General features: G+C 36.6%; 1 protein-coding gene across 1 annotated transcript in view; it reads right to left on the bottom strand.

Annotated features, from left to right (window-relative positions):
- Positions 1 to 3,086: 3,086 nt before the first annotated feature.
- The window catches only part of SOX6 (SRY-box transcription factor 6), a 345,673-nt gene continuing 335,792 nt past the window's right edge, over positions 3,087 to 12,967 (bottom strand). Inside the window, exon 15 of the mRNA XM_044426093.1 lies at positions 3,087 to 12,235. Within this exon, the coding sequence (XP_044282028.1) occupies positions 11,932 to 12,235 (304 nt within the window). The 3' untranslated portion in view covers positions 3,087 to 11,931. The remainder of the gene's footprint in view (positions 12,236 to 12,967) is intronic.

The following is a 12,967-nucleotide window of genomic DNA, read 5'->3' as shown; positions in this document are numbered from 1 at the left end:
AGAAACATGTTATGGACTGTGCCTTCAACCTAGAGTGGCCATAACATGATAGATGGTTTGAACAATTAAGGGTCATAGTCCAATTAATCTACACATTTTACAGACCTCAAACTTCGTTGGTCTCAAGCAATAATTGATGACAGGAAATGCTTTTCCTGACAGATAATACTCAGCTGGACTCACTAAAGGTCCTTAAATCCAGCTGGCCATTAATTCCTGGGAAAGATCCAACCTGGCACACATAACTTTTTATAATAGAAATATTATTTGGGTATATAACTGTTTACTATAAGAATATGAACGAAACATAACTAAGAACTATTGAGACTTTTGGTGAAAACTAGTTCACGTACAACAATATAACAAGAATTGCATAGGCAGTGCATTTTATATGCTGGTTTATGTGTCTTCTATGAAGAAGGCTGAAGAGTATCTTTAGGATAACTGTTTACAGGCACAGGCATTTATGTGTGCTTAGATCAAAAAAAAAAAAGGTTCTACAGTTTTCAGCATGATCCAACTTGTCATTTTTTCTGTCTAAACATGTTAAAGATTGTACCCTAAAAGTATTTGAAATATTGTCACAGAAACAAAGCAAATTTGTTCTCTGTTGCTCCAGTGAACAGGGTAGAAACCAACAGATTCAAATTACAAGGCAGATTTCAGTTAAACATTAGGAAGAACTTCTTGATGGTACAAATTGCTCAACAGTAAAATTGAGTATGTCGGAAGGTGGTTCCTTTTCAACAGTATCATACAAATTTATTTTGACACAGGCAGAATTTAAACAAAAGCATTTAAAAGGGTTTGACAGTCAGAAATTACAACTAATTAACATATCCAATTCTACCAAACTCAAAGTACAGGAACACCCACAAATTTTCATTATCAGATGAAGCCATAAGCTAATCTGCAGAGAAGTATAATTTCTCTCTAAAATTTTATTTTTCAATTTTTTAATATCCCAGGGGCTAATAATTAATAGTAAAGGTGTAAGAAATAAACAGGTCCAGGACTATGGTATTTATTATATCTATTAACCACATTAGCTATGATAATAAAAAGGATGTGGATCAGTCCTTCCATACCATAGCACCAAACCCATGAAACCTATACACCTGAAACTTGGCATGCATACTAAAGACTACACCCCTCGGTCTTCTTTCTATTTAAACTGCCTTAATTTTGATTAATTTTAATAAGTTTAAAGTCTATAACTCTATCCTTAGCTAGCAGATGGCAAATGTCCTTAACCAGCAAATGAAACCACTTGAATCCAAGAGATATTAGTAGGCCAAGAGATAGAGGTATATGGCTTGTCCTCCCGACAATGGGGGCAAGCTTCCTCCGGGGAAAAAGGAGTAAACAAGCAAACCTGCCCTCAGGTGGCTAGACAGGCATACCAATTCTGGGGCTGCCTCTATGGGTGCCAGCGAACATAGTTTCACTCAGACAGGGTTGGTACAATATGTACAACCCTAAAAGTTGTGCAAATTTACTTGAGGGGTACTACATTATACTAAGGATGATGCAAATTACTAAAAGTGATGGAACAAAGTAAACCACTGGTCAAGTTTCCAGTGTCTAGGTTTCATCCTGTTGGTGCTATGGTACTGACCAACATACATCCTCTTTTAGTTTTATAGGTAATACACCTGTAAGGTATAATAAATATAATACCATGGCCCTCGGTCTGAATATTTCTTATATTCTTATAATTAATTACTATTCACTGAGGTATTAAAAATTGAAAAAATAAAAGTTTAAGGAAAAATTATACTTACCTGCAAATTAGCATAGAGAGAACAGTATGAAGTGCAAAGTTATGGGTGTTCCTTTGATTAAATATATTAATCAGCTATTTCTGAGTGGAAACACTTCAAATGTTGCTATTTTGCCACATCTAGTGCTCTTTCCCCCTATTTTTCCTACTCTAAAGGGGTTTTACACTGAAGATGATAGCCACATGTCAATGTTGCTGTAGCAGTGGGTCAGCAAGGGGCTAGACTAGATGACCTTGATGCACCCTCTATGATTCTGTAGTTCTGCTCTATAATGCTAACTGGTGTCCAAGGTCTTTCCAGTCGTAGTACCTATTTTAACAGAAGGATGCAGGGATCCAGCACTATGTTCCTTCAGGTGCTTTCTAAATGTCTTTGGAGGATTGATTCGGCATTCTTGACTTCACTTGGCTTATAACTATGTCACTTTGCTTTGGTTCTTGCTTTGTCTTGCTGGTGTGTGAAAGCAATTTAACAAATGTATATAGCATTTTCATCAGAAAGGGAGTTATTTTTCTATTTTGGGTTTTTCTTGGATGGACAAAAGGAGGGTCTACATGATTTAATTAAATACACACTAATGATTAATCATGTAAAATATGCTTTCTAGCCTTGTGCCTTTTTTCAAGTGGTCATGTCAGTTATGTCATTGTTTTAAAGACCAAGGAATCATCCTGTGGCTCTTTATCTTAAAAAATTACTGTGAAAAAATATGGGCTAGCATCTCTGGTCAGAATTTTCTATTATTATAAGACACTACAGTGTGGCTTATTGTTTTCTTGTGAGGAAATTGTGAACTACTTATCCAAAAGTCAATGCAGAAAAAGGAAATTGTGCCCTTTGCACCCAAGCCAATGTGGCATTACCTTTTTCATATTGTCAAGTTCAGTTAGTTGGTCTAATGGGGTTATAAGAGAAAGGGAGGTGGGGAAGAATAACAGTGTGGCAACTTTTGTTCTGTCCCATTACTACTAACACTCCCCCCCCCCATACTAGGTTGCTTCTCTAAGCATTTCCTAACAGCACATCACCCCGGCTACAGATAAAATGGCTTGAGCTTATCCAGGCAAAGAACATTAAAAGTCCAAAAGAAAAAAGAAAAAAAATCCAAACCCCAACTCCAAACTGCTCATGTGACATGAGAAAGCATTCAGCAGACTTGACAATGAGCAGGCAGGGAGGTGCGTCTGATCAGAAGGAATTGGGCGATTGATCTCCAGCGCCTTTTCTCCTTGAGATCTGAAGCAGGCTGGTACATATAAAAAGAACAGAATAGGCTGCACAGAAAAAGCCATACACATATCATAAAACAAAATTTATCTTTAATCTGTAAGTGTCAACAGCAGTACAAAAGATGGAGTGATGGTGAATAGATTAAGGGTAGAGAGGACAGTCTTGAGGTAAATGAGCATAAATAGGCAGTCTTATAGACACTCCCCTGAGGGGTCAGAACCCCTTATCATGGCATAAATGGTATCACCCAATGATGACATGTTTAACATATCAGGAAAGCACCTTGTGCAACCAAAAAAAAAGAGGAAAAGGGAAAAAAAAGAAAAGGAAAAGGAAAAAATCCCCTCAAATACGTAGGTAAGGTGCCAACATACACCAGAATATACGTTATCATGACAGTGTCTTTCAGTTTTGTCTTTTCCATTAATTTTTGAGGCAGAGGAGAGGAGAAGACTCTTAAAAGTACCACTGAAAAATTATTTAATATTTAATTTACCTCACGTCAATACTGCACAACAAAATTCAAGAAGTCTGTTTATGCTATGAAGCAAAGCTAAGAATGATTCTTTTTTCCCCTTAAATTAAGAGCACAGATACTTTTTCTTTAAAAAAAATCAACATCCTTAGCAAACTTTTTTCTTTTCTTTTCAAACTGCTTCAAGAGGAGAGTGTGAGAGAGATGTGATGGCAACCTTTTAAGTTCATTTAAAAACTTTACACTGGACTGTACAAGATTTTTTTTGATAAACTATTTACATTTTCAGACTTTAAAACATATTCAAAGCAGCAATAGACACTAGGGTTTTTTTTTCCTCTATATGCCCAAATAATTACCAGCCCTGGGCCCAGGTAGGTACCTGCACTGTATATAGAATTTCTACAAAGAAAACCAGCCAGTTAAAAAATTGACTTGTGGGTGTCGAAACAGCAGCCCCGGCGTCATCCGAGCCACACCCACCCTGTTGCCATAGGAACCAAAGCATAGTACCTTGAGGGGGGCCTCTCAATTGTCCCCCAACAGCTCTACACAAAAACTTTACACTTTGAAACAGCAGCGAGCATGTCAGTCCAGCATGTCAGTGAATTGTGCTGATTAAATTAACATAGAATACAATCTCACAATATACATCACAAACAAATTACAATGTCAGGAAAGAAAAGAGTTACAGTAAGTAACAGCTTATAAGCTTGTCTTGATGTAATAATAATTAAAAAAAACATTTGTACATGGCAAATACAATAATGAACAGAAAAACTAAAAACATTCTATCATTTGCTACAGGCTGATGAAGGGTACAAGGGAAAAAAAACCCTGTGCTTTTGAGAAAGCAAAACACAAATGACAAAGGAAGACGAACGGAGAATGCACATTAGCAGGTCTGCAATGTGCAGCATACAAACAGTTAAATATTTGCACATTCCCCAAACTTTTGAGAGCACCAAGGACCTCACTTGTGGTTTTTGAAGAAAGCAGAAATTATAAAGCAAACTGTGTCACTAAGCTGCTTTATAGCTTTCATATTGCCATAAATACCAATTGGATACATTTTCCTTTCACACATATACACCCCAGGCCCACCCCTCCTCTTTGTACACATTAAGTGAACTCTCTCATAATACTTTTTAAACAGATTTTAAAAATTAATCTTGGACTTTTTGTTGTTTAAGGGGGGAATATGGAATCCAATGATACAAATCTGGCTCTTCAAAAAAAAAACCCTTCTGAAAATTATTTTTGCATTCTAGTATGGGATCACAGTATTACAGTATATCAAACATTATCTGAGGAAAAACTGCAGAGAACAATGGTTGGTAAAAGGAAAAAAGCAATGCTGGAGGAGTGGAGACAGAGAGGAAAGTAAATTGAGTTTGAGTAAAAGAACAAGTGCCTTTATAAAAATAATAAATCAAATGAGGTCACATGTTAGTCTTTAAACAGGGCATGCTTAAGTGCCAACTTCAGTCATTAAACACACATGCAAACATCTAGGATCTGAGACTATTTTTTTTTAAACTGAACGTATGAAATACTCTATTATACATTCTACCAGCTGCATTTCTAGAGCAGTTGTTGGCACTGACAATCCCATCCAGATATACATATAAAATTCTGCTCAACTTTAAACATATTCCTAAATGGTTTGGACTTCAATTGAATGGCTCGGTTGCTCAAAGTTAAACGGGTGCTTGAGGCTGTGATCTTCAGACCACACACTCCGGACGAGTACCACAGGCCACCATTTGGACTATTCCAGAATGTGCAGTTTGAGGATTCAGCTAAGTGCTTTCCTGGACTGAAGCATTGTGGTATTTTTTACTGGGACAATATTTGCAGTAAAGTAGAAAGAAAAGTTAAGACAAAAAGCAATGGTACATACAGTATGATATCATACTTGAACTTTGTATTAGGGGATACTTGCATATACACAATCATTGTTTCATTTACACAATCATTAGCAATCATTGTTTTCAAGTTACTGCTATACTTTTTCACAGGGTTTTGTAATTAGTTTAAATAACACGCACACGCACACACACACGCCCAATGAACACCATATAGTATTGGAATTGTTTCAATGTAATCCTATCTTTCTCTTACACTGCCTCTTGATGGCTGTGAGCGCACTAATTTGGGATCAGCTGGTGATCCTACAGCTTTCCCCAAACTACATGTTGGGGTACCAGCATACATTTAGGGAAGTGTTGGAGGGGGCTGCAGCTCAGTGGCAAAGCAGAAGTGCTGCATGCACTCCCAGCTTCAAAGACTAGCATTTCTGCCTTTAAAGCTGGCAGTTAGCAGAGGAAGGGAAAGACTTCTGCCCGCACTCTCCATGCCCATTTTACTGAGGAGACTAGCAGAGTTTGAGGCTACTATTTATCTTCTTAGAGATGGGCTACTTCTTCCCTTTATAGATGTAAACCCTGTGAAATTGTGTTCAACTTTCATTAAGACTTTATGTTGCATTTGTAAAGTATCAAATAAAACAAATTATTTTGTTGTTGTGAATGTTTTACTGGATTTTTATTCCTAACTGGTAACAAAGCACTTCAGAAATATTCTCTTGAAATTAAAGACTTTACTAGATTTTGCTATGGAAATGGGATATTTTTTTAAAATAAAACTATTGTTCAAAGTCCAGAGTCTGTTACTACATATATGCACAGCATTAATCTTTAAATCAGCATTATTTGGGGGCACATGGAAATTATAACAGGTGCCACTGCCTATTCTAGTGCACAATTATATAAGCCACCTTAATTTACTATTAGTTTCACTTCTCTCTCTCTCTCTCTCTCTCTCTCTCTCTCTCTCTCTCTCTCTCTGGAACTAGCAATACTGTTCCATTCCAGACACAGATCTAGCCAGTTCAATGTTACTTTTAATAGCTGGTATCATTACAAAAGCCTGGTTAATGACAACCTCCTAGAGCATCCTAATTTATTAATGTACTTACTTGTCATTCATACTGACACATTATGATATTCACATTGGTTCCTTTTAAACAAGAACTAAGAACTTTCATCTGTTCTGTTCAGAAGCATACTGCAGATTATGAAGTAAATTGATTAAAAACTTAACTAGAAATCTGGCAGTTGTGCACCTCACTTTTAAAGCAGTTGCTTTTTAAAGCAATCCTAATTCAGAGAAAGAGAGGAAGTTATTTGGGGATATACTTCAAAGGTAGGAATAATTCATGGATTGATTCCCTATTTAATTTGCCTCCAAGGAATTAGCTGGAACTACTTCAGCAAGTGTCAGAGAATTAGCTGTTGTATCCGTCTGCAACAGCAATGGCTCTGATCAAGAAAAAGTTAGTTTTATTGAAATCAGTGGGACTTAAATGTGTGAATTTGTTTCAAGTTCAATCTGATCACCTTTCCCTACATGAGAGTCAGTCTACCCAAGGGCACACCACCCTTGGTGGCACACCACATCCTATGCACTTACATGCTGATGCAGTACTTATTAAGATCAGACTGTCAGGTTTCATCTCTCTGACTAAGGTTTCAGCCCAAATAACTATGACACCACCATCAGAGAATAAAGAGGATGAGGATTGTTATTTTATAATCAGGTGTGCTATTTTGAAATATTGTGTTTATGAAATGTGAGATTCAGATATGAAGGAGAGCGTAAGTGAGGCATGTTGCTATCCTTGCTACAGGTTCACAATATTGCTCTCACACTGCAGGTGTAAATTCAGCATCTACATGAGGTACAGTGATTTGTCAGCATTTAATATGGACCAATGTACACTGATACAGAACAAAAGTAAATACATAACTTATACTTCACTAAGTATCCATGAACAAAAAATAAATTCTATTTCCTATGTTATATTTACACATTTTTTAAAAAATCTAAAATGAGATGGTGACTAATCAAAAACCTTGTTTTGAGCTCCAATTAAGAATGCAAAAAATAAATGGTTCTTGCTTCCAAACGATTGTCCTTCCTTGATTTCTACTGACACTTTAGAGCCAGTATCGGCTAATAAATACAATAAACTGCTTCTGAACTTTTCAGATTCAAATACATTTTTACCCAACCTGACCAATAAAGTAGCATTCTACCATCTACTGATTCATGAAGAGCCAATCAGTGTCAAGAATGCAGCTTTAACTTACAGAGCATCAACAGAGATGCAGGGCTGGAGCTAAAACAAAGTATTAATATATATACGAATCTTGCATAAATAAATGAAATAACAAGACATAAAAATGACTCAAATCCGGCAACTGTGAGGCAGGCCCACACGAGTCGAAACAGATGACTTTTGTTCATGTCGTTTTTGTACAACAGTTTCACATTAGTTAGAAGTGATAAAAAATACCATTTATATCCAGTGCTTATAACACTTACGAAACATCTGTGAGTGTGTGTTTTTGTACTATGAGCAAAATCAAGTTTCAGTCCTAAAGAACAGTCCTTTGTTCTCCGCCAGCCTGCAGAATATTATTTTGGCATGGTCATAAAATTTATAAAAAGAAAGTAACCCACTAAGCTAAATGTTTGCCTTTGTGCAAAAATAATTACATAAAATACAATGCTAGCAATACAGCATTCTACCTATGCAACAAAAAACTATGAAAAAACAGAGAGAAGAGAAATGAGTTGTAGGATGGAGAGAGATTTATAACAGGAAAAACTTGTAGGAAGTTAATAAATAGTTATTATTTAGGAAAGAATGGGTACCTCCCCTCCAAGCTACATGTATTAGATCAGTTCAAATTCCTAAGCAATCTTAAGAAAGAATTTTCTTTCAGTACCTTAATTAGATAAAGAGGGCGCTCACCAGCTAATGACAACAAGTGCCTATAACATCTTGGCTAGACCAGTTTTATTGCTTTAGCTGTAGACAAGAGAACAGTATTCAAATAATATTCATTTTATTCCGGATTAGCAAATGGCTGCCACAGCTTGATGAGAGTGTTGATATGTCAGAATAATATTTTCTCTTGTAAACTCAACAGTCCCCATTTACTTGTGTTGGTTGAATTGTCTATTTTAACATTGCAAAATCTTTCTCTGCTTCCAGCAATTGTTGCTGTAAACTGTCAGGGCATTTTTCTGTAAGGTCGTATGATAACAACATAACAACATTCTGCATTGACATTGTGCCTATTTTACTAATTAGGAGCACAGTCTAAATGCTGCTGAAGTCAAGGGGTGTGTGTGTGATTTGTGTTATAATCTAGAGATAAAATGTCTTGTAGACAAGCCAGAATCCCACATTGGTGGCTGTCAAAGTGGAAGGAGAGCCATCTGCTGTTGTCAGGAGTGGAAATTCTATGCGTGTACAAGGAAGTGGGCTTCAACCCACGATTTATATAGGAATTGGACTTATTTGGACTTTAAATTTTTTTTCCAGTGAGAGATGAGTATACAATTTCTGCCTTAGGAATGGGGTCGTTATATAAAGTAGAGCCCTTAGCATAATGCAAATTCACACAGTAAGCATCAGCTATTTGACATTGTATTTGCAATGGAAGCTGCTCTGGATCAGTGTTGGATAGGTTTGTCTCTGCCAAGTTAAAATTTTAATATTGACAGTCTTTACTGATGTGGAGAAAACTACATACAGCTAGTTCAATCAATGCCTGGAGTAGCCACCACAGAAATGTAAAATGGCTCCCACTATATTTAGCAATTGTGAAACTGGTCTTAATTGAGAAGACACAGACATTTTACACCTATGAAATTGCCACCTGGCTGGGGTATATCCATTCTGATTCTTGATAATCAAGATTGAATAAAGAAAACAAAGGTTTTTCCAGCATTCTCTTCCTTGAACGAAGCACTTTAAAATAACCCAAACCACAGTTTATTAATAGTAGTGTCCCAAATCCTAAACAAATACTTATGCATTTTCTTTAGACTGTACCAATATTACTACACCTCAAACCTTGACACTAGCTTTGAATTAGATTTTCATGCTGCATAAAATGGATCAAATTCAAATTTCTGAGACAAACAGCTACCAAACCTTGATTAGAACATTTGATTTTTATATTAGGAGCTAGATTATTAACTTGGGAATGTTCTATTTTACCCCTCCCCTGCTCCAAACTCCTTAGAAGTTAGTTTTACATGCAACGTAATTGTATATTAGCAATGAAATATATGAGGGTTTAAAATTTTGCAGCAACTTTGATCTAAAAGCCCTAAAGCACTTTACAAATTTAATTTCATATTATGCTTCGAATATTATGCTGTATACCTGTTTTGTTTTATTTTTCCTTTTATAGGGCAAATAATGTAAAGCTTTAGCAAATATTCCTCTATGCTAAGCACATCTTTGTGCAACTGAAACCTAAAAGAGTACAGTGAAAACATGTCATTTAAGGACAAATAATGGGGCCATTTTATTTCTCTGAAATTAACATTTGATGCAATTTATATGAAATACTTCAGTTTGGTGTGGCTTTAAAAAAACATAGATATGATCATATACTGACAACAAAAAATGTGTCCTTCAGGTTGACTATGGGAATGGCAGTATGTGGAATCCTAAAATTTTACAGCTCCAAAAACCCATGAGAAAGACTTGGTGTAATTTCTAACTACTGCTGTCATCTGTACACTATACAGCAGTCAAAAAATCTGTACCGATATTACTAAACCTCAACATACTTTAGAGCAGGAAGTCCTAATCTAGGATGCCCAAAAGTTGTTGCACCATTGTCTCTAACCATGCTGGTTAGGTGTGATAGGAACTGTAGCCCAACAAACCTCTGGGGACCTGGAGTTAGGAGCCATTGTTTTAAAACTATTCCAAACAAACTCAGAAGCCTATGGTAGCCCAGATAGATTTTTCCTTTGAAGCCACCATGACTAACTTTACATGTTAGTCATGTAACAGAAAGAACTTTCCCTCTGTTTTGCAATTCTTTTGCTGTACAGGCAGGTTATAGCTAAAGAAACTTTGGCAAGTGCCGTGGCTCAGTGGTTTGCATGCTGAAGGTCCCAGGTTCAATGCCTTGCATCTTCAGGCAGGGCTAGCAATAAATCCTGCTGGGTACCCTGCCTGTACCATAAGAGCCACTGTCTGCTTATGACGACAGGACCAGGCCAGGTGGGCTAACAGCCTGACTCAGGATCATGCAGCTTGTAAAATTTAAATCCAAAGTAGCCTTGGTTTTATGAAGCAAGCTGGATTACCATTTGAGTCCTGGCTTAAGTATTAAAGTGGACATAAAAGACAGATATAAGTGTCCGTGTCCTTTTTCCTGTGTATCTTAGAATTTCCCCAAGTGTTTTTGACACAGATAAATATAATTTCCTATATATGTATATAATCCTTTTCCAATATTGGAGTGCCTTTCTATTTTCTAGATACCCACTGGCTTTTAGTGAAATTACTCTTTATAGACAAGTCAATAGTAAACTGAAAATAAAATGCCACCATAGCAGCACTTTTGAGTGAGTGTGTGTGTGTGTGTGTGTGTGTGTGTGTAGTATGTATGTGGACCCCTGACATTCTGGAATGAATAGATTGTTTAAGAGAAAATGTACTTAGGACTGAATGTAAGGGTTAAAAGAAAAGAGATACAGAACAGATTTGAAGGTGGCCTTACATTCTTAAGACAGGCCTGTCTGTAGCTGGTGATCGCTCATTTGTGCTTACTTAGTATTTTATACTGATGGTACATCAAGAGGCAGAAGCAACTGGACAAGTGCATTGTGGCAATCATGTTCACTATTTTAAGAACAACCTATCTCCAGATTCCTGAGTACTTCACCATTTTCTGGAAAAATTAGGATTTTTTTAAGATATATAGTTTTAAGATGCCAAAAGATTGTCTAAGACTTTACAGTGTCTCCCTTAAGACTTTTTAAATGTTAAGATTCAAAAGTTATGAAAGTTTGGCACATCAGAAATCAGCTTGGAAAAAAATGGAATTTAGAGACCTTGTTTAAAAAAGATGAGTTAAGACACACAGATGCACAAACTTGAGGACTTGTTCTGTTTTGTGACAGGAAATTTACGGTTATTTTTTGTTTTGTTTTTGTTTTCTAAAATAATTCAGAATAAAAACACATTCACAACCTGTAGGCTGGCACAGCATACCTGAGTGAGAATGTAAAACCCCCATTTAAAACAGTAACTTAAACCTTTTTATCAGCATCCAGGAAGAGAAAAAATAGACAAAAACAGGTAAGACTTGTAAGAGAGCTATTGATTCATATAAGTTTTCAAGTCCCAATGTCTGATACTTAATGTCTTCACCTAAATTAAAAAAAATGTTCATGAAAATTAGGGAACAATCTGTGTCACACATTAAGAAACATTTAAGACCATTCTGCAGATGTAACTGTAGGAGCCACACATGCATGCAGGCTCATTTAAGAACTTTTTGTTCAAAACAAAACAAAAACAAAAAAGTCAGAGTACTTTTAATTCAGCAAATATCCTCAGTTGGCAGTGACAGCCTCATGGGCTTCATTCTCACTGCTATAGTCTGATTTGGGGTCATCTTCAAAGTCCTCATACATTTCCATCTCATCCTCCCCATTTATCATGTCATTTCCAGCAAGGCTCCCGCTGTCCGTCTTCATGCCATAAGTGCTCTGAATGACAGGGATGCTGGGCTCAGGGCTAGCAGAGGTGCTGGAGCAATCAGATGTCATCTGCGGAGATGGTGTAGTAGTTGCCATCGTAATAGCACCCGGATAGACCACGCCCGTTCCTGTGGTGATTGGAATCTGAGGCTGTTGCCTACAAGGAGACACAAGAGGCACACAAATCTATTAAGATTTCCTTGAGTTCTCATTAGAAAGTGCATTTCTCATTTTCATGGAAGGTACAGTCATATTCTTGGGTGCTTCAGATTCTCATATCCCGACCCCAAAATACTAGGTAGAACTGAACTGTAAAGACTGCATTGCAATATGCTTCCTTGTGCATACGGAGGATTTATTTTATTCATATTATTTCAGCCCTGACACTTCTTCCCCAAATGTTCAAGGTGGCTAACAAAAACAGACAAAATTAATAATGCTAATTAAAGTAAATTACCTTAGCCTGAAGTGTAAAAACAGCATAAAATGAAAACTCAAAAAGCCAAAAGCAAATGCAAGACTATCGCACAACACAAATTAATCTGAAGAAACCTGTTGAAAAAATTCTCTACATTTAGATGTAGAGAAAAGACAAAGAGGTCTTTAATGCAAGCTCTTGGAGCAGGAAGTTATTGTCACTTTGCAGGTTTGTGGCTCAGAAAAACACATTTCATACAATGCTACCAAGTGTGCCTCAGTAGGCAGTGTCATGCTAACAACATGCTAACAACAACATGAGCAATAAGACAGTCCTTCACAAGAGGAATAAAAGGTGGGATCTAAATGCAATGTAATAAGTATAAGTAGAATAGAGACAGTAATGAGGTAGTTACTTAAACTTCCCTATGCAACCTGGAATCTAGGGGAAATCATTTCAGAAATTGTTTCC

The sequence above is a fragment of the Varanus komodoensis genome, unplaced genomic scaffold (genome assembly GCF_004798865.1).
Source record: "Varanus komodoensis strain SLA01 unplaced genomic scaffold, ASM479886v1 scaffold16, whole genome shotgun sequence".
In the NCBI taxonomy this organism is placed as follows: domain Eukaryota; kingdom Metazoa; phylum Chordata; class Lepidosauria; order Squamata; family Varanidae; genus Varanus; species Varanus komodoensis.
This window is presented reverse-complemented; position numbering and strand designations above follow the sequence as displayed.